Source organism: Dendropsophus ebraccatus, chromosome 2, assembly GCF_027789765.1.
Source record: "Dendropsophus ebraccatus isolate aDenEbr1 chromosome 2, aDenEbr1.pat, whole genome shotgun sequence".
NCBI lineage: Eukaryota > Metazoa > Chordata > Amphibia > Anura > Hylidae > Dendropsophus > Dendropsophus ebraccatus.
The window spans coordinates 4,333,742-4,356,755 of record NC_091455.1 but is presented as its reverse complement, the minus strand read 5'-3'; the positions used below and the strand labels follow the sequence as shown (position 1 = coordinate 4,356,755).

The following is a 23,014-nucleotide window of genomic DNA, read 5'->3' as shown; positions in this document are numbered from 1 at the left end:
GACAACAATCCATGGAGGGGACAACAATCCAAGAGGGGAAAACAATCCAAGAGGTGACAACAATCCATGGAGGGGACAACAATCCATGGAGGGGACAACAATCCAAGAGGGGACAACAATCCATGGAGGGGACAACAATCCAAGAGGTGACAACAATCCATGGAGGGGACAACAATCCAAGAGGGGACAACAATCCATGGAGGGGAAAACAATCCAAGAGGGGACAACAATCCATGGAGGGGACAACAATCCAAGAGGTGACAACAATCCATGGAGGGGACAACAATCCAAGAGGTGACAACAATCCAAGAGGTGACAACAATCCATGGAGGGGACAACAATCCAAGAGGGGAAAACAATCCAAGAGGTGACAACAATCCATGGAGGGGACAACAATCCAACGACATATCAACCACACACCAACAACAACATATCAAAAACAACATACAAACGACAACATACCAACAACAACACACCAACAAATTTCCGTTCATGTGATCGTTGCCGCGTTTACGCCAGAAGATTATCACTTAAATTTTAACAATTTACGGATTAATTGTTCAACAATGGAGCCCCCCTGGTGAGTTAGGCCGCTGGATTAGTATTGTCATATTCCTTTATGACTTGGAGCCCCCATGGTGAGTTAGGCCGCTGTATTAGTTTTGTCACATTTCTTTATGGCCTTGAGCCCCCTGGTGAGTTAGGCCGCTGTATTAGTATTGTCACATTCCTTTATGGCCTGGAGCCCCCCTGGTGAGTTAGGCCACTGTATTAGTATTGTCACATTCCTTTATGGCCTGAAGCCCCCCCTGGTGAGTTAGGCAGGCCGCTGTATTAGTATTGTCACATTCCTTTATGGCCTGGATCACCCCAGTTTAGTTAGGCAAGCCGCTGTATTAGTATTGTCACATTGCTTTATGGCCTGGAGCCCCCCTGGTGAGTTAGGCCGCTGTAGAGTTATTGTAAGACACATTCCTTTATGGCCTGGAGCTCCCCTGGTGGGTTCGGCCGCTGTATTAGTATTGTCATATTCCTTTATGGCCTGGAGCCCCCCTGGTGAGTTAGGCCGCTGTATTAGTATTCTCATATTCCTTTATGGCTTGGAGCCCCCCTGGTGAGTTAGTCTGCTGTATTAGTATTGTCATATTCCTTTACGGCTTGGAGGCCCCCTGGTGAGTTAGGCCGCTGTATTAGTATTGTCATATTCCTTTAAGACTCGGAGCCCCCCTGGTGAGTTAGGCCGCTGTATTAGTATTGTCACATTCCTTTATGGCCTGGAGCCCCCCCCTGGTGAGTTAAGCAGGCTGCTGTATTAGTATTGTCATATTCCTTTATGGCTTGGAGCCCCCCTGGTGAGTTAGGCCGCTGTATTAGTATTGTCACATTCCTTTATGGCCTGGAGCCCCCTGGTAAGTTAGGCTGCTGTATTAGTATTGTCACATTCCTTCATGGCCTGGAGCCCCCCTGGTGAGTTAGGCCACTGTATTAGTATTACCACATTCCTTTATGGCCTGGAGCCCCCCTGGTGAGTTAGTCCGCAGTATTAGTATTGTCATATTCCTTTATGGCCTGTAGCCCCCCTGGTGAGTTAGTCTGCTGTATTAGTATTGTCACTTTCCTTTATGGCCTGGAACCCCCCTGGTGAGTTAGGCCGCTGTATTAGTATTGTCACATTTCTTTATGGCCTGGAGCCCCCATGGTGAGTTAGGCCACTGTAGAGTTATTGTCAGACACATTCCTTTATGGCCTGGAGCTCCCCTGGTGAGTTAGGCCGCTGTATTAGTATTGTCATATTCCTTTAGGGTATAAACCCACACACCGTATAAGCAGCGTATTTACTGCTGCGATACGCAGCGAATACGCAGCAAAAACGCAGCAAACACGCAGCAAATACGCAGCAGATTAGATCTAAATAACTGAACACAGCATCAAATCTTCACCATCAAACTGCTGCGTATTTGCTGCGTATTTGTTGCGTATCTGCTGTGTATACGGTGTGTGGGTTTGTACCCTTATGGCCTGGAGCCCCCCTGGTGAGTTAGGCCGCTGTATTAGTATTGTCACATTCCTTTATGGCTTGGAGCCCCCCTGGCCAGTTAGGCCGCTGTATTAGTATTGTCATATTCCTTTATGGCTTGGAGCCCCCCTGGTGAGTTAGGCCGCTGTATTAGTATTGTCATATTCCTTTAAGGCCTGTAGCCCCCATGGTGAGTTAGGCTGCTGTATTAATATTGTCACATTCCTTTATGGCCTGTAGCCCACCTGGTGAGTTAGGCGGGGCGATGTAAAGGTATTTAGGGTCGGATTCTTATAGGACAGCCCTGATTAGAGAGTTGCTCCCTCTTCTCTGACCCAGAAATCCTATACACGGGCTCATGCATGTGGTGATCATCCAAGTATCTGCTACTCTCCAGTGAATCTCTGACATGTCTGTGGCAAACGTCCTATATGACTAATACTGTGTATAACCACATCCCCTGTACACAGTGGATATACATGGTTGGTTGGTTGGTTGTGTGTATGTATATATATATATGTGTACTTACACTGATGAATTAATAATTTATTTTCCTTAATTCTTAATATTATTTGACCCAGAGGAAAATTTAAAACATACCTTTTATTTTTCTTTTTTTAAAAATATTAAATAATTCAAAGAAAAAAACAACTTTATAACGCAGCCATCACCATTCTCCTGAGCACTCTAGAGCAAAGTTCATATGTCTTTTTTTCTCCTAAGACACCATGTACATATTCCTTTATTTATATTGCACTTTCTTATTCTTGTGTTTTATTCGTGTTTATGTCCCTTTCGTTTGTTGTATTTATGTAAACAGTCTTTTTTGTGAGCAGTTACTTTATACATATTCATTTAATTGAAAACAGGTGAAGAGTTAGTTTTTTACTTCCCTTATTTCTCCTGTAGTAGGCACTGGAAGTCCTTCACTTTCTATTGCACTGGCCCGACGCGTTTCCTGAACCATTATCCTCCAGGGCCGTAGGGTAAACTCACTTTTTCTTTGAGACTTTTGATTCAATCCATCTGCACGGCTCTGGTGATGGCCGCACTCTGATCAGCGCACCTTGGCTTCCTTATATATCTCACGTAAGCCCGCCTCTCGTTTGACAGACTACTCTCCTGTCCAATTAAAACAGATCCTACACGTAGTTCCTGTTAGGAGACATATTAGTCCGGAGCGATCCTCACGTGATCAGTTGGTTTACATCTGTTGCCTGGATACCTGAGACGCAGCCGCGTCCCAAGCCTCACTTTGGATTCCGTATCTAAATGGTAAGAATTTTTAGGTTGTGGACTTTACATTTCTTTCTTATATGTTCATATGGGCAGTTGCATATCCTCTTACACTTGAGACTTGTACTTATAGTTTATTTTATTCACCGAAAACACATGTATGATACATAGTCATTGAGGCCGTGCGGCCGTGCTGAATTCATTCTGAAGATCCAGCGTGCCTCACATTGTAAAAGCCGCTTGTCATAGTCTCCTTTTAATACATGTCTTTTCACTACTTCCAACACCTGGCACTTGAGCACATTACAGTTTCCACCGTGTTTTTCCATGAAGTGGATTGCTACAGGAGTCGTGCGTTTGTTTTTTATGTCCCCTATATGTTCACTTAGCCGCTTTTTAAGCGGTCTGAACGTTTTTCCCACATAATTTTGTGGGCAGGGACACGTCAGTGCTCAGGAGAACGGTGATGGCTGCGTTATAAAGTTGTTTTTTTCTTTGAATTATTTAATATTTTTTAAAAAAGAAAAATAAAAGGTATGTTTTAAATTTTCCTCTGGGTCAAATAATATTAAGAATTAAGGAAAATAAATTATTAATTCATCAGTGTAAGTACACATAGAATTACCCCTACAATAAGGGAATGGCTGGATTATTAAATGGTAAAGTGGATAATACCAAATGGTTGGAGGACGCAAGAGAGGTCTTCTCTGAAAAAGAAGTTACCTTCCATACACAAGCTGTGACCCTAAAGACATCGTTCAAAACTCTAACAAAATTATATAAAGATCATGCCAGGTCTTGGTGGGAGATAAAAAGTCTGGAGAATTATATAAAGGATGGGATAGTACCAAGAGGTCTGAGAAACCCGATTACTCCAGCACCTAGATTAAAAACAGAGAAAATTAAGGAGCGCTGGGAAAAAGAGGCGACCGCAGGATCCCTGAGATTAATGAATATACTGCTGGAGGAAGAAAAAGTGTTACTTGAAACAGTAACAGAAAAATTGAATAAAGCCATTGAGCAAATAAAGATACAACGGGACGACCCACTATTCACTAAAAAGGAAAAAACCTTGGAGGAAGACGTGCAGAGGTTCGTGGCTTATCTAAAAGAACGTAAACATCAACAGTATAAAAGGGACTCAACAGACTTCAAAGAAAAAAGAGTTTATGAAGCTATAAAATACAGTAATATACCACAGCAGGAAACTGATATCTCCTCCTCAGAAGCTGAAATTTCAGACACAGAGAACCCCTTAAGCAGAGAAAAAACAGGATTCAGGGGAAGAGGACAAGGACGAGGACGCGGCAGAGGTAGAGGAAGAGGACGAGGACAAGGTTTTTTAGGGACACCACCGGTATCACAATATGTACTGAGGAACCGAAAATAGTGAGTGAAAATAAGGAGGATAAATTACAGGTCATAAACCTCACTAAAAGACAACTCACAACATCAGAAATAAATGTACTTACAAAAGGACTATCATTTGTTCCATCAATGAAATTCGATGCTTTTGCTTGGGTCAAGGATGTGCACTTGTTTGCACGTAATCTTAAATGGAGAAAATATTTTGCAGTAAAAAACAAAAAAGATGGACACCAATTAGGCTTGGAAGAAGAAGACATGACGACCTACAGAAACATGTTGGAGCTGGAACAATCGGCACAGAGAGAGGAAGGAGAAGGACCCTTCGCCAATCTGAAACCACGAAGCATAAAAACACCCCCAATAGGGGACTATGCTCAGATTGACATGTTTGTAGAACTAGTCAGCCAAGCCTTTAGACAAATGGAAGAAAAAACAGTGACCAATCAGAATCTCACAAGAGAGGAGAGAGAGGCACTTCTGTCATTAGAGCGTGATTCCTCCCTGGTCATCAAGCCATCCGATAAGGGTGGCAATATTGTATTGATGACCAGGGGGGACTACGATAGTATGTGTCTATCTTTACTGCAGGATACCAATTGTTACAAGAAATTAAAACGGGATCCAACAGAAATATTTGCTGCACAGCTAAAAAGGATCCTTGATGAAGCAAAGGAATCCAAATTGATAAGTCCGACCGAACATATGTATATGTATCCAGAACACCCTAAAATTGCTAGTTTTTATAGCATACCTAAAGTGCACAAAGGCTATCCACCACTAAAAGGACGACCTATAGTGGCAGGAATAAATAACTTAACACAAAACGTCAGCCAATATGTGGATATAGTACTGCGACCATTTGTTGAAGCACTCCCATCGTATGTTAGGGACTCTACGGACGTCCTGGGAAGGATCGAAGAAATGCAGGTTGACGAGCACTGCTACTTGGCCTCTCTTGATGTGGAGGCACTATACTCTTCGATCCCTCATGATGGGGGCAAGAGGGCAGTGGCACACTTCCTCAGGACAAGAGGAACACAATACGAAGCCCATAATGAATTTATCATGACACTCCTTGACTATATTCTAACAAGGAACTATTTCCTTTTCGGGGACGACTTCTTCCACCAGCAACGAAGTACAGCGATGGGGAGTCCATGCGCCCCAACTTACGCAAATTTGTACCTCGGCTGGTGGGAGGACCTGGTCGTCTTCGGAGAGGAGATGTCTCACTGGTCCAGGCACATACAATTATGGACCAGATTCATAGATGATGTGCTGCTGATATGGTCCTCCTCGGAGGAAGACTTCAACGCCTTTGTGAACGACCTGAATAACAATCAGTTAGGTCTAAGGCTTACAAAAACTATTAGCAAACAGAGGATGGTGTTCCTGGACCTTGATATACAGATTGCTACAAATGGAAGATTGCACACGACGGTGTATAGGAAGGAAACAGCAACTAACTCCCTACTAAAATGGGAAAGCTGTCACCCAAGGGCACTAAAAGCTGGCATACCGATAGGCCAGTATCTAAGACTGCGTCGAAATTGTTCCAGCCTAAATGAATTCAAACAAAAGGCGGCTGAACTACGGGATAGACTCCAGAGAAGGGGCTACCCCAAAAAAGTTCTCAAAAGCGCCTATTGGAAGGCGATAAAAAGGAATGGCACTGAACTGTTAAGTTCACTCTGTTCAACTGTTAACTCTATTGGCCTATTCTCAAACTAGACAAAACCATCACAGGGTTCCTACCAGATAGACCGCAAATTACATATCGGAGGGGACGCAACCTAAAGGAACACAGCTACCTCTCAACACATGGAAATAAAAAATGTAGGGGGATTCTAGGAACATATCCGTGTGGAAAATGCACAATGTGCAAATACATCACCCCTGGAAAATCCTTTGAGAGTAGCAGTACGGGAGAAAACTTTGTGATGTGGGATTTTGAAAACTGTGAAACATCAGGAGTAATATACATGCTGACGTGTCCCTGCCCACAAAATTATGTGGGAAAAACGTTCAGACCGCTTAAAAAGCGGCTAAGTGAACATATAGGGGACATAAAAAACAAACGCACGACTCCTGTAGCAATCCACTTCATGGAAAAACACGGTGGGAAACTGTAATGTGCTCAAGTGCCAGGTGTTGGAAGTAGTGAAAAGACATGTATTAAAAGGAGACTATGACAAGCGGCTTTTACAATGTGAGGCACGCTGGATCTTCAGAATGAATTCAGCACGGCCGCACGGCCTCAATGACTATGTATCATACATGTGTTTTCGGTGAATAAAATAAACTATAAGTACAAGTCTCAAGTGTAAGAGGATATGCAACTGCCCATATGAACATATAAGAAAGAACTGTAAAGTCCACAACCTAAAAATTCTTACCATTTAGATACGGAATCCAAAGTGAGGCTTGGGACGCGGCTGCGTCTCAGGTATCCAGGCAACAGATGTAAACCAACTGATCACGTGAGGATCGCTCCGGACTAATATGTCTCCTAACAGGAACTACGTGTAGGATCTGTTTTAATTGGACAGGAGAGTAGTCTGTCAAACGAGAGGCGGGCTTACGTGAGATATATAAGGAAGCCAAGGTGCGCTGATCAGAGTGCGGCCATCACCAGAGCCGTGCAGATGGATTGAATCAAAAGTCCCAAAGAAAAAGTGAGTTTACCCTACGGCCCTGGAGGATAATGGTTCAGGAAACGCGTCGGGCCAGTGCAATAGAAAGTGAAGGACTTCCAGTGCCTACTACAGGAGAAATAAGGGAAGTAAAAAACTAACTCTTCACCTATTTTCAATTAAATGAATATGTATAAAGTAACTGCTCACAAAAAAGACTGTTTACATAAATACAACAAACGAAAGGGACATAAACACGAATAAAACACAAGAATAAGAAAGTGCAATATAAATAAAGGAATATGCACATGGTGTCTTAGGAGAAAAAGAGAAAAAAAGACATATGAACTTTGCTCTAGAGTGCTCAGGAGAATGGTGATGGCTGCGTTATAAAGTTGTTTTTTTCTTTGAATTATTTAATATTTTTAAAAAAAGAAAAATAAAAGGTATGTTTTAAATTTTCCTCTGGGTCAAATAATATGTATATATATACACATATATAGCTCCCAACTGTCCTGGATTCCGCGGGTCAGTCCCGTTTTCGGGGTGCTGTCCCGCGGTCCCGGAACGGCACCCAGTGTCCCGTATTATACGTGGCCCCACCGAAAAAAACAATAAATCAGTAACTCACCTGTCTGCCGATCCCTGCAGCTCCTCTCCCGGCAGAGCGCGCACTCCTGTCATCCTCCGGGGCGGGCAGCAGGGTATACAGACACTGACTGTGCCGGAAGTGACCTGTAGCCTCTATCATGAATTACTTCCGGCACAGTCAGTGTCTGTATACCCTGCTGCCCGCCCCGGAGGATGACGGGAGTGCGCGCTCTGCCCGGAGAGGAGCTGCTGGGACCGCTACTATGTGGGGCACTATATGGGGGATTGGCTACTATGTGGGGCACTATATGGAGGCATTGGCTACTATGTGGGGCACTATATGGGGGGATTGGCTACTATGTGGGGCACTATATGGGGGGATTGGCTACTATGTGGGGCACTATATGGGGGGATTGGCTACTATGTGGGGCACTATATGGGGGATTGGCTACTATGTGGGGCACTATATGGAGGCATTGGCTACTATGTGGGGCACTATATGGGGGGATTGGCTACTATGTGGGGCACTATATGGAGGCATTGGCTACTATGTGGGGCACTATATAGGGGGATTGGATTCTATGTGGGGCACTATATGGGGGATTGGATACTATGTGGGGCATATATGGGGGCATTGGCTACTATGTGGGCACTATATGGGGGCATTGGCTACTATGTGGGGCACTATATGGGGGGATTGGCTACTATGTGGGGCACTATATGGGGGATTGGATACTATGTGGGGCATATATGGGGGCATTGGCTACTATGTGGGCACTATATGGGGGCATTGGCTACTATGTGGGGCACTATATGGGGGGATTGGCTACTATGTGGGGCACTATATGGGGGATTGGATACTATGTGGGGCATATATGGGGGCATTGGCTACTATGTGGGCACTATATGGGGGCATTGGCTACTATGTGGGGCACTATAATGGGATTGGCTACTATGTGGGGCACTATATGGGGGGATTAGCTACTATGTGGGCACTATATGGGGGGTTGGCTACTATGTGGGGCACTATATGGGGATTGGCTACTATGTGGGGCACTATATGGGGGGATTGGCTACTATGTGGGCACTATATGGGGGGTTGGCTACTATGTGGGACACTATATGGGGATTGGCTACTATGTGGGGCACTATAAGGGGATTGGCTACTATATGGGGGGATTGGCTACTATGTGGGCACTTTATGGGGGATTGGCTACTATGTGGGGCACAATATGGGGATTGGCTACTATGTGGGGCATATATGGGGGCATTGGCTACTATGTGGGCACTATATGGGGCATTGGCTGCTATGTGGGGCACTCTGTGGGGGATTGGCTACTATGTGGGGATCTATATGGGGATTGGCTACTATGTGGGGCACTATATGGGGGATTGGATAATATGTGCACTATTTGGGGGATTGGCTACTATGTGGGGCACTATATGGGGGGATTGGCTATTATGTGGGGAATTATATGGGGATTGGCTACTATGTGGGGCACTATATGGTGGCATTGGCTACTATGTGGGGCACTATATGGGGGGATTGGCTACTATGTGGGGCACTATATGGGGGCATAGGTTACTATGTGGGGCACTATATGGGGGCATTGGCTACTATGTGGGGCACTATATGGGGGCATAGGCTACTATGTGGGGCACTATATGGGGGCATTGGCTACAATGTGGGGCACTATATGGGGGCATTGGCTACTATGTGGGACACTATATGGGGGCATTGGCTACTATGTGGGGCACTATATGGGGGCATTGGCTACTATGTGGGGCACTATATGGGGGATTGGATACTATGTGGGGCACTATATGGGGCATTGGATAATATGTGGGGCACTGTATGGGGGATTGGATACTATGTGTGGCAACATATAGGGAGATTGGATACTATGTGTGGCACTATATAGGGCGATTGGATACTATGTGGGCACTATTGGGGGGATTGGATACTATGTGGGGCACTATAATGGGGGATTGGATACTATGAGGGCATACCTCCCAACTGTCCCGGTTTCAGCGGGACGGTCCCGATTTTGGGACCATATCCCGCTGTCCCGGTACAGCCCCCGTGTGTACCGCCGCCCCCCCCCCCCACCCCACTGTCAGAGCAGGAAACAACGGCTTCCTGCTCTGCTAACTCTTGTGACCGAAGGCTCTGTGGTCCCTATACACCATCAGTACCTGGCAGTGAGAGCTGGGGCCGGAGGAGGAGGCTGCCGTGGTCCAGAGCACATGACCTGCATCAGCCTGGAGCGAGGGAAAGCAGATGTGTGGTGAGTGCTCCAAGGAGGCTCTCAGTGCCCCTGTGCTTATCTCCACCAGCTCTGTGCCCCTGTGCTTATCTCCACCAGCTCTCTGTGCCCCTGTGCTTATCTCCACCAGCTCTCTGTGCCCCCTGTGCTTATCTCCACCAGCTCTCTGTGCCCCTGTGCTTATCTCCACCAGCTCTCTGTGCCCCCTGTGCTTATCTCCACCAGCTCTCAGTGCCCCCTGTGCTTATCTCCACCAGCTCTCTGTGCCCCCTGTGCTTATCTCCACCAGCTCTGTACCCCTGTGCTTATCTCCACCAGCTCTGTACCCCTGTGCTTATCTCCACCAGCTCTCAGTGCCCCTGTGCTTATCTCCACCAGCTCTCAGTGCCCCTGTGCTTATCTCCACCAGCTCTGTGCCCCTGTGCTTATCTCCACCAGCTCTCAGTGCCCCTGTGCTTATCGCCACCAGCTCTGTACCCCTGTGCTTATCTCCACCAGCTCTGTACCCCTGTGCTTATCTCCACCAGCTCTCAGTGCCCCTGTGCTTATCTCCACCAGCTCTCAGTGCCCCTGTGCTTATCTCCACCAGCTCTGTGCCCCTGTGCTTATCTCCACCAGCTCTCAGTGCCCCTGTGCTTATCGCCACCAGCTCTGTGCCCCCTGTGCTTATCTCCACCAGCTCTGTGCCCCTGTGCTTATCTCCACCAGCTCCCAGTGCCCCCTGTGCTTATCTCCACCAGCTCTGGTGGTGTATCTACTATATGAGGGCACAGAGGTGAGGTATCTACTAAATGAGGGCACAGAGGTGGGGTATCTACTATATGAGGGCACAGAGGTGGGGTATCTACTATATGAGGGCACAGAGGTGGGGTATCTAATATATGGGGGCACAGAGGTGGCTTATATACTATATGGGGGGCACAGAGGTGGCTTATCTACTATATGGGGGCACTGAGGTGGTGTATCTACTATTTGAAGGTCCACAGTAGGCCTAAACACTACAGGATGGCATAGAGTGAGCACTGTTACAGTGCAGAGCAATATAGATGGGGACTTTGTATAGATGGTGAGGATGGTGCAAAAGCAAAAAGCCTAAAATATTAGTCTGGCAGATTCTTCAGGGACGAGGCATTGCCAGAAGTGGTTTTCATGATGGACTGTACCAGATGGAGAAGAAGAGAAAAAGTGAGCAATTCCGATCAGAGAAGACGCCCCCTGTGAGTCACTGAATGTAGCTGTACTATAATCACATATATGGTGTAAAGAGCCTGTGCAGCATTTGTATCTACCTCTGTATGGGTCAGTGTAGTGGAGATACTGGTCTTTGTATAGTGGATGTTACGTAGTAATGGTATGGGGGGTATAAGTCATGATGTGGTGATATTTGTTTTTTATATAATGGTAATAGGTGACGTGGATATGAGGGTGTGGCTATGGGGGCATGGTTATGTGGAGGGCGTGGCTATAGGGGGCGTGGTGCATTGCCGTGACTGTCCCTCTTTCCTCTCAGCAAAAGTTGGGAGGTATGTGTGGGGCACTATAATGGGGGATTGGATACTATGTGGGGCACTATAATGGGGGATTGGATACTATGTGGGGCACTATAATGGGGGATTGGATACTATGTGGGGCACTATTGGGGGGATTGGATACTATGTGGGGCACTATTGGGGGGATTGGATACTATGTGGGGCACTATAATGGGGGATTGGATACTATGTGGGGCATATATGGGGGCATTGGATACTATGTGGGGCACTATTGGGGGGATTGGATACTATGTGGGGCACTATAATGGGGGATTGGATACTATGTGGGGCACTATTGGGGGGATTGGATACTATGTGGGGCACTATTGGGGGGATTGGATACTATGTGGGGCACTATAATGGGGGATTGGATACTATGTGGGGCACTATTGGGGGGATTGGATACTATGTGGGGCACTATTGGGGGGATTGGATACTATGTGGGGCACTATAATGGGGGATTGGATACTATGTGGGGCACTATATGGGGGATTGGATACTATGTGGGGCACTATAATGGGGGATTGGATACTATGTGGGGCACTATTGGGGGGATTGGATACTATGTGGGGCACTATAATGGGGGATTGGATACTATGTGGGGCACTATAATGGGGGATTGGATACTATGTGGGGCACTATAATGGGGGATTGGATACTATGTGGGGCACTATAATGGGGGATTGGATACTATGTGGGGCACTATTGGGGGGATTGGATACTATGTGGGGCACTATAATGGGGGATTGGATACTATGTGGGGCACTATAATGGGGGATTGGATACTGTATAGGGCACTATTCAGTCAGCAGCATGTGGTGACTGTAGGGGAGTGGGTATGGAGGGTTGCTATGGGGGCGTGGCTATGGAGGGTTGCTATGGGGGCGTGGCTATGGGGACTGAGGCGCACATGTCCCTCTTTGCAAAAGTTGGGAGGTATGTGTGTGTGTGTATATGTATATATGTGTATGTGTATATATATATATATATATATATATATATATATATATATATATATATATATATATATATATATATAAATAATCCTGACCTGGTGACAACACTTGCTGTGGACGCCATAAATAGAAACATTTCCCGCCCAGTCGGGTCATGTGACTAATGACGTTACGCGTAGGTCACCTCCAGTGAGGCCGCCCGCCCCACGCCTGCGCACAGCCAAGGTCGTCAGAGACATTTTGCTACACCCAGCCTGACCAGGTGTCCTTCACTGACAGAGAGTAGTAAGATGGCGGCGGGAAGTGATGTCATAGCTGTCAGTGAGGGCGGGCGGTGGAGCGGTGACTTCCCTTCTAGCCGGGAAAGATGGCGGCGGCGTGTCTGGTGTTACGGAGGTCGCTGCGGGCGGGACAGCTGCTCGGAGGGCGGGCGGCCTGGCCTGTGGCCCCCCAGGTAAGAGGATAGCCGGGCGGCTGGGGAGCGGAGCCGGACAGGGAGGCGGGCAGAGCGGGGGGCCGGTGACCGGGTGGTGAATGAAGGTCACCGGGGAGAGAGGCCGGACGGCCCGGAGCCTGCGGGGATGAGGCCGGGGGGAGGGGAGCGGCTACCGGGGGATGTGGCGCACACGGAGCCGCTGAGGTAAATGTCGCTGGTGGTCTCTATGGGGGTCTGTGGGGGGTGGGGAGGGGGGGTCCGGTATGGGGGTCTGTGGGGGGTGGGGAGGGGGGGTCTGGTATGGGGGGCTGTGGGATGGGGAGGGGCTATGGGGAGGGGGGGCTGTGGGATGGGGAGGGGGGGGTCTGGTATGGGGGGCTGTGGGATGGGGAGGGGCTATGGGGAGGGGGGGGGCTGTGGGATGGGGAGGGGGGGGGCTGTGGGATGGGGAGGGGGGGGGCTGTGGGATGGGGAGGGGGGGGGGGCTGTGGGATGGGGAGGGGGGGGGGCTGTGGGATGGGGGGAGGGGTGGTCTGGTTTGGGGGACGTTGGGATGGGGTGGGGGTCTGCCGCTGTACATAGGGGGCGCTCCTTACACTTGGGCCCCAGACCGCCTGTGTTCCCTCCGATACTTTATCTATAGCTGCGCAGCCCTGACGTCTTGTGATGTCACAGGTCACATGACTGGGTGCTGTGTATGATGTCAGCAGTGATGTCGTCTTTGATTTCCTGGAATAAAGTGTTATAGTTTTGGCGCGGTTGTTCCCGGACGGTGGATTGGCGCTCCCAGAGATGGCGGCTCTGTGTATGGATCCTCGTAGCGTATGGGCCCCGGTGCTCACTGACAGGGTCCTTCCTGCTCCGGCCCCCTGCTCATCCTGAGCCGCCTTGTTTATGGACGGTGGCAGCGGTCTCACGCCATCCTCGGGGGGATCTGGGCTGATTCTCGCGGTTCTGTTTCTATTCCACCATTCGTTTTAACCCCTTCTTCCCCTTTGTTTCAGGCCAACATGTCGTTCTCGTCTCTGTCCCGCGGCAGGAGATTGGCGCTGTCCACTATCGGAGTCATCGCTGCCGGTGGAGCTGGATTGGTTTTCGCTCTTCACAATTCCGTTAAAGCTACCGAGCTGGAACTTCACGCTCCGAGCTACCCCTGGAGCCATGGCGGCTTCCTCTCCTCGCTAGATCACGCCAGGTAACACTGACCTCCATGAGTCATGTGATGGCGTCCTATGCACTTGTCATAGCGGTGGTCCCAAGACACTTCAGGGTGCATGCTGGGACTTGTATGTGGAGCCGCCCTGTTACATGATGGGTGTAATATCCGTGGTTGTAGTCAATAGTAACGCCTGTCTTGTCTCATGCAGTGTCCGCCGCGGCTACCAGGTGTATAAGCAGGTGTGCGCCGCTTGTCACAGCATGGACTACATCGCATTTAGGAACCTGGTCGGTGTCTCCCACACAGAAGCTGAAGCCAAGGCCATAGCTGAGGAGGTGAGTGCTCTCCTCTCTGGTGATTGGGGGGGGCACTCTCTGGTCTGGTGGGGGGGGGCACTCTCTGGTCTGGTGGGGGGGGGCACTCTCTGGTCTGGTGGGGGGGGGCACTCTCTGGTCTGGGGGAGGGTGGTGGGGGGGGGGGCACTCTCTGGTCTGGGGAAGGCTGGTGGGGGGGGGGGCACTCTCTGGTCTGGGGAAGGCTGGTGGGGGGGGGGCACTCTCTGGTCTGGGGAAGGCTGGTGGGGGGGGGGGCACTCTCTGGTCTGGGGAAGGCTGGTGGGGGGGGGGCACTCTCTGGTCTGGGGAAGGCTGGTGGGGGGGGGGCACTCTCTGGTCTGGGGAAGGCTGGTGGGGGGGGGGCACTCTCTGGTCTGGGGAAGGCTGGTGGGGGGGGGGCACTCTCTGGTCTGGGGGAGGCTGGTGGGGGGGGGGCACTCTCTGGTCTGGTGGTGGGGGGCACTCTCTGGTCTGGGGGAGGCTGGTGGGGGGGGGCACTCTCTGGTCTGGTGGTGGGGGGCACTCTCTGGTCTGGGGGAGGCTGGTGGGGGGGGCACTCTCTGGTCTGGGGGAGGCTGGTGGGGGGGGGCACTCTCTGGTCTGGTGGGGGGGGGGCACTCTCTGGTCTGGTGTGGGGGGGGCACTCTCTGGTCTGGTGTGGGGGGGGGCACTCTCTGGTCTGGTGTGGGGGGGGCACTCTCTGGTCTGGTGTGGGGGGGGGCACTCTCTGGTCTGGTGTGGGGGGGGGCACTCTCTGGTCTGGTGTGGGGGGGGGCACTCTCTGGTCTGGTGTGGGGGGGGGCACTCTCTGGTCTGGTGGGCGGGGGGGCACTCTGGTCTGGTGTGGGGGGGGGGGCACTCTCTGGTCTGGTGGGGGGGGGCACTCTCTGGTCTGGTGGGGGGGGGCACTCTCTGGTCTGGTGGGGGGGGGCACTCTCTGGTCTGGTGTGGGGGGGGGCACTCTCTGGTCTGGTGTGGGGGGGGGCACTCTCTGGTCTGGTGTGGGGGGGGGCACTCTCTGGTCTGGTGGGGGGGGGGCACTCTCTGGTCTGGTGTGGGGGGGGGCACTCTCTGGTCTGGTGTGGGGGGGGGCACTCTCTGGTCTGGTGTGGGGGGGGGCACTCTCTGGTCTGGTGGGCGGGGGGGCACTCTCTGGTCTGGTGGGCGGGGGGGCACTCTCTGGTCTGGTGGAAGTCACTGGGGGTGTCCTCCTGCAACCCACCACCATCATTGCACTGACAGGAGCTGCTTTTTTGCATTTTCTTCTCTAGTTTGAAATCCTGGATGGGCCTGATGAAAATGGTGAGATGTTTACCCGTCCCGGTAAGCTGTCTGATTGCTTTCCTAAGCCGTACTCCAACCCTGAAGCAGCTAGAGCAGCCAATAACGGGGCGCTGCCCCCCGACCTCAGCTACATAGCCAACGCCAGGTACCACACAGCATTATCCACCTGTATCCTTGGTGATTTTCTGGGGGTAAGGGACCGGGGCTCAGTGGTTTGCAGGAGCTATATGTGGGGTCAGGGTGCATGATGGTGGCACCCCACCACAGGCTGCAGGTGTATATAGTTAGTACTGGAGGATGCTGATCCCGCAGTATACAGCCCCTGACATTTTCACGCCCCTGCACCTGGTTATTGTATAACTTTTTCACAAGATATTTATTCTTCTCCCCTAATCTGATTTTTCGTTATTATTTACCCCCAGAAGTCAGAATGAGCGCTATATCAGGGCATGTGCACACTGAGGAATTCAGACGGAACCTCCGTCGCGGAATTTCCAGCTCGCGGACTGCAGTGGGCGCGCACGTCTCCGGCCGTGTCGTAGATTCCATTCTATGCACGGGTGGATTCCTCCCTCCATCCAAAGAATGATCAAGTTCATTCTTTGGATGGAGGGAAGAATCCGCCCCTGTATAGAATGAAGTCTGACACAGGTGGAGATGCACGCGCCCCCCTGCAGTCCGAGCTGGAAATTCCGCGACGGAGGTTCCGTCTGAATTCCTCAGTGATCACATGCCGTAAGTGTGAAGACTTGTAGTAGGCGCCATGTATCCCATTCTCTCATGGGTCTCCTCTGACTGTGTTTGCAGGCACGGCGGGGAGGATTACATCTTTTCTCTGCTCACTGGATACTGTGACCCTCCAGCTGGCGTCTCCATGAGGGAAGGACTGTACTTCAACCCATACTTCGCAGGCCAGGCCATCGCTATGGCGCCTCCCATCTACGACGAAGTTCTGGAGTATGATGATGGTGAGATGACAGCCATATACGTCAGATACTTTGTTACATTATACTCCAGAGCTGCACTCACTATTCTGCTGCACAGATATAATATATCAGGGGTTTTGATGAGCTTTGTGTATACACTGGACAGTATAATGGTATACACAGGTAACCAATGCCGTATTTCTCCCCTCAGGGACCCCAGCAACGATGTCTCAGGTGGCCAAAGACGTCTGCACGTTCCTGCGGTGGGCCTCTGAGCCCGAACATGATGATCGCAAGCGCATGGGTCTTAAAGTGAGTCTTATAGGGGAGATGTGATAAGTTTCTGAGATGGTGATGGGTCTCTGCCCCTTCGTCCTCTGAGGTTCCTTGTAGTCAGGACGCAGGGGAAGGTACATGTACAGTGACCTGTCAGCATTGACCCCCCAGCTGTGTGATGGCATTAGGTCCCGCTATAGGTGGCTTTCTCCTCACTCTCTTCTCCTCCTCCAGATTGTGTTGATGTCGACCTTCATCTGCTCTGTCCTCTACTACATGAAGAGACACCGGTGGACGGTGCTGAAGTCTAGGAAGATGGTCTATAAACCACCAAAGTAAAGGGATGATTGTTTGTGTGTGGGACTCTCCTCATGTGCGTTGGCGGCCTCGGCGGTGAGATCCGGTCATGGTTGCAGTCCCTCTCCTCCCTCCTGATGGTGGAGGCTGCACTTGGACAGAAGCCTCCATTGTAATATTATTTCTGGCCTCGGTCTTCACAGGATTTGCTCTTTTCTTTGTTTTTGCTTGTCGATCTCTTCATCAGTATCGTCCATTATGTCACCAGAGAGGAAGAGGGACTGTGGGAGAAATCTACAAACACTCGGTGTCCATTATTATGATCCCTATCTGGGGAGGCTAATAAATTAAATAAAAAAGAAAAATCTTTTAAAATGGACGGTGGGTGGATGGTTTGTGATTACATAAGGATGTGGAATCGGGGCAGGGGTTGGTGATTGTTGGGGTGTCGGGCTGTGAGCATGGTCTAGTGTAGACATCCAGCGATAGGGGATCCTGTGACTGATGGAAGGATGTCAGGAACCTAAAGTGTCGGACTCACAAGCAACATTGGGAGCTGTTTATCAAGGGCTTTGCGTCTATCTTCAGGTGAATTGGAATTTTCACCCATTTTTGCTCTATTTCTCTAGTTCTATTTATGAACCAGTATTTGACGGGAAAATATCTTTTACATGCAACTTTTTGTTAATCTGCCAGTTTTGAGGATTTACCCAAATTTTCACATAATCCAGGATAATTTGCGACTTTTTAAAAAGAGACAAACTGGTGCCGGCCTACGTCTGGTCAGTACCAGGGGAATTTGCACTATTTATTTTTTGCCACTTTTTTTTTTACTTTGCGTTCAGTATGGCATTGCTACATTTTAATAAATCAGTCTCAATATATTAGAAGAGTCACACAAATTAGACTTCTTAGTAAATGTTGTCCCCAATTGTGTCTAGAAGAAAGGACTCCAGGGTAGGGGCAAAAGAGTGAAACCTGTCACTGAACAGTAGATAAACATGGCTGGTGAGATGTGTCTAGATCTCTGTGGAGAAACATAACTGGTCAAATGGATCCAGAGCGCTATGGAGAAACATGGCTGGTCTGAGGGATTTAGAGTGTTGTGGAGAAACATGGCCGGTCAGATGGATCCAGACCTCTGTGGAGAAACATGGCCGGTCAGATGAATCCAGACCTCTGTGGAGAAACATGGCCGGTCACATGAATCCAGACCTCTGTGGAGAAACATGGCCGGTCAGACGGATCCAGATCTCTGTGGAGAAACATGGCTGGTCTGATGGATCCAGATCTCTGTGGAGAAACATAACTGGTCAAATGGATCCAGAGCGCTATGGAGAAACATGGCTGGTCTGAGGGATTTAGAGTGTTGTGGAGAAACATGGCCGGTCACATGAATCCAGACCTCTGTGGAGAAACATGGCCGGTCAGACGGATCCAGACCTCTGTGGAGAAACATGGCCAATCAGATGGATCCAGACCTCTGTGGAGAAACATGGCCAATCAGATGGATCCAGATCTCTAAAGAAACCTGGCCGGTCTGATGGATCCAGATCTCTGTAAAGAAACCTGGCCGGTCAGATGGATCCAGATCTCTGTAAAGAAACCTGGCCGGTCAGATGGATCCAGATCTCTGTAAAGAAACCTGGCCGGTCAGATGGATCCAGATCTCTGTAAAGAAACATGGCCGGTCTGATGGATCCAGAGTGTTGTGGAGAAACATGGCCGGTCAGATGGATTTAGATCTCTGTAGAAACCTGCTCTGGTGTATTCAGATCCCTGTGGAGAAACATTGCCATCAGCTATGAACCTATAGAGATTGGGTCTGTCCCGAGCCGTCCAGTATTACCAGGTTGGTCACACGTCATGTTACAAAGGAAATGTCTGCGGCTTCCCCAGCAGTCTCAGATGCTTGTCATGGTTGGAGGACCCATACATGTCAGACCCAGTACTCCTGCCTGGTGGCGGCAGCAGTGGCATTGTGCTTTTCTTATGATCGTTGGGCTGCAAAGATCTGCAAGTTACAACATGTGGATGGGGCTGTGGTTGACCATGGGATACTGCATTGGAGTAGCCACATCCAGCACTCTTCTATTTGTCTGTTAGGGAGGAGGGGCAGCCAACTGCATGCCTAACCTTCACTGCATGTAAATGGGGGATATAGCCCCCTCCAAGTTAGAGCCCCACCAATCAAACCTGTCACCTAGCTGGTGGATAGGTAAGTTATTGGGGTGATCCCCTTTAATCCTTCCTGACATCGTGCTACCTTCTAGTCTTGATGCTGCTATCCTGGAGGTGACCACCTCCTTGTAGGTGATGCAATACAATCTGTTACATAAGTTTTTGCTGCGGTCCTTTTTATCTCCCCATTCACAATTATTTATTTATTGAAACTATATTACCTGTGTAATAGAGACACGAATCAACTACTAGCTTGGTTTTAACCAGTCAAAAGCGATTGCTAGTCAGCCACACCTCTTTGGAACATGTGTGACTAATGATTGCTCCACCCATCAGCCCCGTCTTCGGGGGAGTAAAGCCTTGTTATAAACTATTAGATCATTTACAGAGTGCATCAGTCTGTGTCATAGGGCTCTTATAGTGTAATATGCAGGGTAAGTAACACCACATATCACCCCCGGAGGAGGATCGCTTTACTCCCCTAGATGCAACACTTCATGCCTGAATGTGTGTTTAGGGAGTTTTTTGTTTCTAACTTTCTTGCAAACAACTTGTGCCTGGTAGCAGTCTGCAAAATTTGTCAGTGGCCACCTAAGGACCCCAGCCTGGAGAAGCCATCAGTACATGACCAGAGCTGAAAATAAAGTATATTTTATATGTGATGTTTATAATGCTCAGCAGTCCTGAAGTGTAATATACAAGACTGCATGATGTGTAGACTGACAGTCTCCAGCAGGTGGCGCTACAGATGCAGTATGATCACTGGGCCCAGGAGAGCTTATCATTTCCAGTCACTGTGTCCTCCCCTCTGGGAGGCTAAAGATCTGTTCAGCCTGAGCTTTCTTTTTTTATAAACTCTTTATTTAACAACACAATTGGCAGGTACAACATAACCGCCACTGCAATAAATGGAATAATAGAATGCATTTACATAAATGAAACCACATGTGAGTGACAAGAGAAAATAAATGTCAAAAGAGAAGGAAGGCGACAATGAGGGGAACCCCCGTCAACCCCCAATTTCCCACTTTCCGTTTTTCCTTAAAATTAAAAAACAAAAAAACCAACAGAGGGGAGCAGGCCGAAAGAGCCCACTCCAAGCCCGTAGGGCCATAGAGCACAGGATAAAAGAGAGGAGGGAAGAAAGGGAGGCAAGGGCAAGAGGAAGGGAAAGGACAGGAGAAGGGGGGGGAGCGAACAGGGAGAGGAGACAAGAGGGAGGGGTGACATCAGGGGACACAAGCGATCTAGAGGGGCCGAGGATGTATCCCTCATACATCAGGAGTAACCTCACCACCCAGCAATTCAGAATATTCTGCCGTCTGTTGAAATTGCATCCATGGGAGCCAGGTCCGGTAAAACCGGGCATTGGCATTATGGAGGAAGGAGGTCATGTCCTCCATTCTCATTACCTCGTTAACCTTCCGTATCCAGAGTGCAACAGGGGGAGCATCCGTACGCTTCCAATACAAGGGAATACATGCTCTGGCAGTCATTACCAGAAATCTTAGAACAGGGCGCCTGTATTTCTTGGTGGACATCTCGGTGTGATGGAGAAGAAACAATGCCGGGGTGAAGGCTATTGTGGTCCCGGAAACTTTTCGGGGTATCTCTCGAACCTTGTCCCAGAAGGGGGTAAGAGAGGGACAGGACCAAAAAATGTGAAGGAATGTGCCCTCTGTGGTGCCGCATCGCCAAATTGCGTGCAGTTTAACAGGGACCCTGTACCAGCGGGAGGTCAGCTTGTAGCCTGCCTCCTGGAAATGGGAGCTACGTGCTAACGTGAGTATATGGGCCGCTGGGACGGGGTCAATGACAACTGCAAGTCTTCCCATTTAGTCAGGAAGGGGGGGGGGTCTTGGTCAGGCGGTGACATCATGTCAGCATAAATCAGCGAGAGAGAATGTCGAAGGGCACCTACTCCGGAACACAATGCCTCAAAATGTGTCTTTGATGAGGGGATCTGGGTTGGGGTAGATAGGGAACGTAGGTAGTGAGCGAGTTGGTTGGCGCGCCAAGGCCCCAAAGGCGCTGATTCAAAACGTGCCAAGAGATCAGTCAGGGTTGCCCAGGCAGAATTGACTATGAATTCAGAGGCCACGTCCTGCCCAGCTCTACGCCAGGCTCAAAACACGGGGTCCGCTAGACCAGGTGGGAAGTCAGGATGTCCCAGGACGGGCAGCATGGGCGAGAGGAAGGGGAGGAAACGAGAGCAGATCATAGCTTCATTACAGTATCAATGGGCCAATAGAGGGATGGAGCTTAAGATCATTTAGGTAGCGCCTTGGTAGCCAGGGGATGCAACCCAGGGGGGTATCGGTGAAGGACTGCTCTATACCCACCCATTGTTTGAGGTCCCCATGACGCATCCAATCAATTGCTCTAACTAGCGTTGCCGCCAAGTAATAACTTTGTATATCTGGGAGGGCCACCCCGCCTTGTGCCTTGGTCCTACATAGCAAAGTCCTTTTCAATCTGGCAGGTTTGGAGCCCCACACAAATTTGATCTGAACTGAAGACAAGGCCCTAAAGAAGGCCTTTGGTATTTTTACTGGTATGCATTGGAAAGAGTAGAGAAGCTTGGGTAGAAGTGTCATTTTGAATATAGAACATCTGTCAAACCAGGTGAAGGCACCCGATCCCCAGCTCTGGCAACAAGACTGAATGTGAGCGAGGATGGGGGGAAAGTTTAGCTGGTAAAGGTCACGCAGGTTAGAGGGTAAAGAAATGCCAAGGTACTTAATAGCTTCTGCGGCCCACCGGAACCGGAAGGACGACCGGAGGGCCGAGACCACACCAGGCAGGAGCGACACATTGAGAGCCTCGGATTTGAAGTAATTTATTTTGAAGTTTGAGAGCGAGGCAAACAAGCCTAACTCACGCAACAGGATGGGCAAGGATGTAATAGGAGAAGTCACGAAGAACAGGAGATCGTCCGTGTAAGCGGCCACCCTGTGTGTGGTCCCCCCCCCACCCAAACCCCCCCAGATCCGATAGGCCGCGAATTTAACAGAGGAAGGGCTCGAGAGTCAAGACGAATATGAGAGGAGAAAGGGGACACCCCTGGCGGGTGCCATTGGCGATCGTAAAGCTCCCCGAGAGGATACCGTTCACCCAGACCACCGCTGAGGGATTTCAGTACAGAGCTAGGACCCAAGAGAGAAAGTTGGGGCCAAGGCCCAAAGCCCGAAGTGTCTCCTCCATGTACGTCCAATTGACTCGATCAAAGGCCTTTTCGGCGTCAGTAGATAGGAGCGTCAGAGGGATGCCTCCCATGTTGGCCTTATGGATCAAGTCAATTGCACGTATTGTATTATCCCGGGCCTCGCGACTGGGTAAGAAGTCCGTTTGGTCCAGGTGAACGACACCCCCCAAGTACACAGAAAGTCTTGTTGCCAGAATTTTCGCAAATAATTTAAGATCCACGTTCAGTAATGAGATGGGCCTATAATTGGAGCACTGCGTGGGGTCCTTCCCTTCCTTGGGGATCACTGCTATAATTGCCCTGGTCATATCGCGTGGG

General features: G+C 49.6%; 1 protein-coding gene across 1 annotated transcript; it reads left to right on the top strand.

The window, feature by feature from the left end:
• Positions 1-12,937: 12,937 nt before the first annotated feature.
• Positions 12,938-17,689, top strand: CYC1 (cytochrome c1). The gene is made up of 7 exons (XM_069959766.1): positions 12,938-13,051; positions 14,038-14,228; positions 14,401-14,527; positions 15,799-15,956; positions 16,619-16,779; positions 16,949-17,049; positions 17,248-17,689. The coding sequence occupies exons 1-7, from the start codon at positions 12,965-12,967 to the stop codon at positions 17,350-17,352; spliced, it is 930 nt and encodes a 309-aa protein (XP_069815867.1). The 5' UTR covers positions 12,938-12,964; the 3' UTR covers positions 17,353-17,689.
• Positions 17,690-23,014: the final 5,325 nt, after the last annotated feature.

Excerpts from the sequence above, each read along its gene's own strand:
- CYC1 (XM_069959766.1), top strand. The coding sequence starts at position 12,965 with ATGGCGGCGGCGTGTCTGGTGTTACGGAGGTCGCTGCGGGCGGGACAG. Across the intron at positions 15,957-16,618 it reads AGCTACATAGCCAACGCCAG|GCACGGCGGGGAGGATTACA; the intron begins GTACCACACAGC and ends CTGTGTTTGCAG. Across the intron at positions 16,780-16,948 it reads AGTTCTGGAGTATGATGATG|GGACCCCAGCAACGATGTCT; the intron begins GTGAGATGACAG and ends TTCTCCCCTCAG.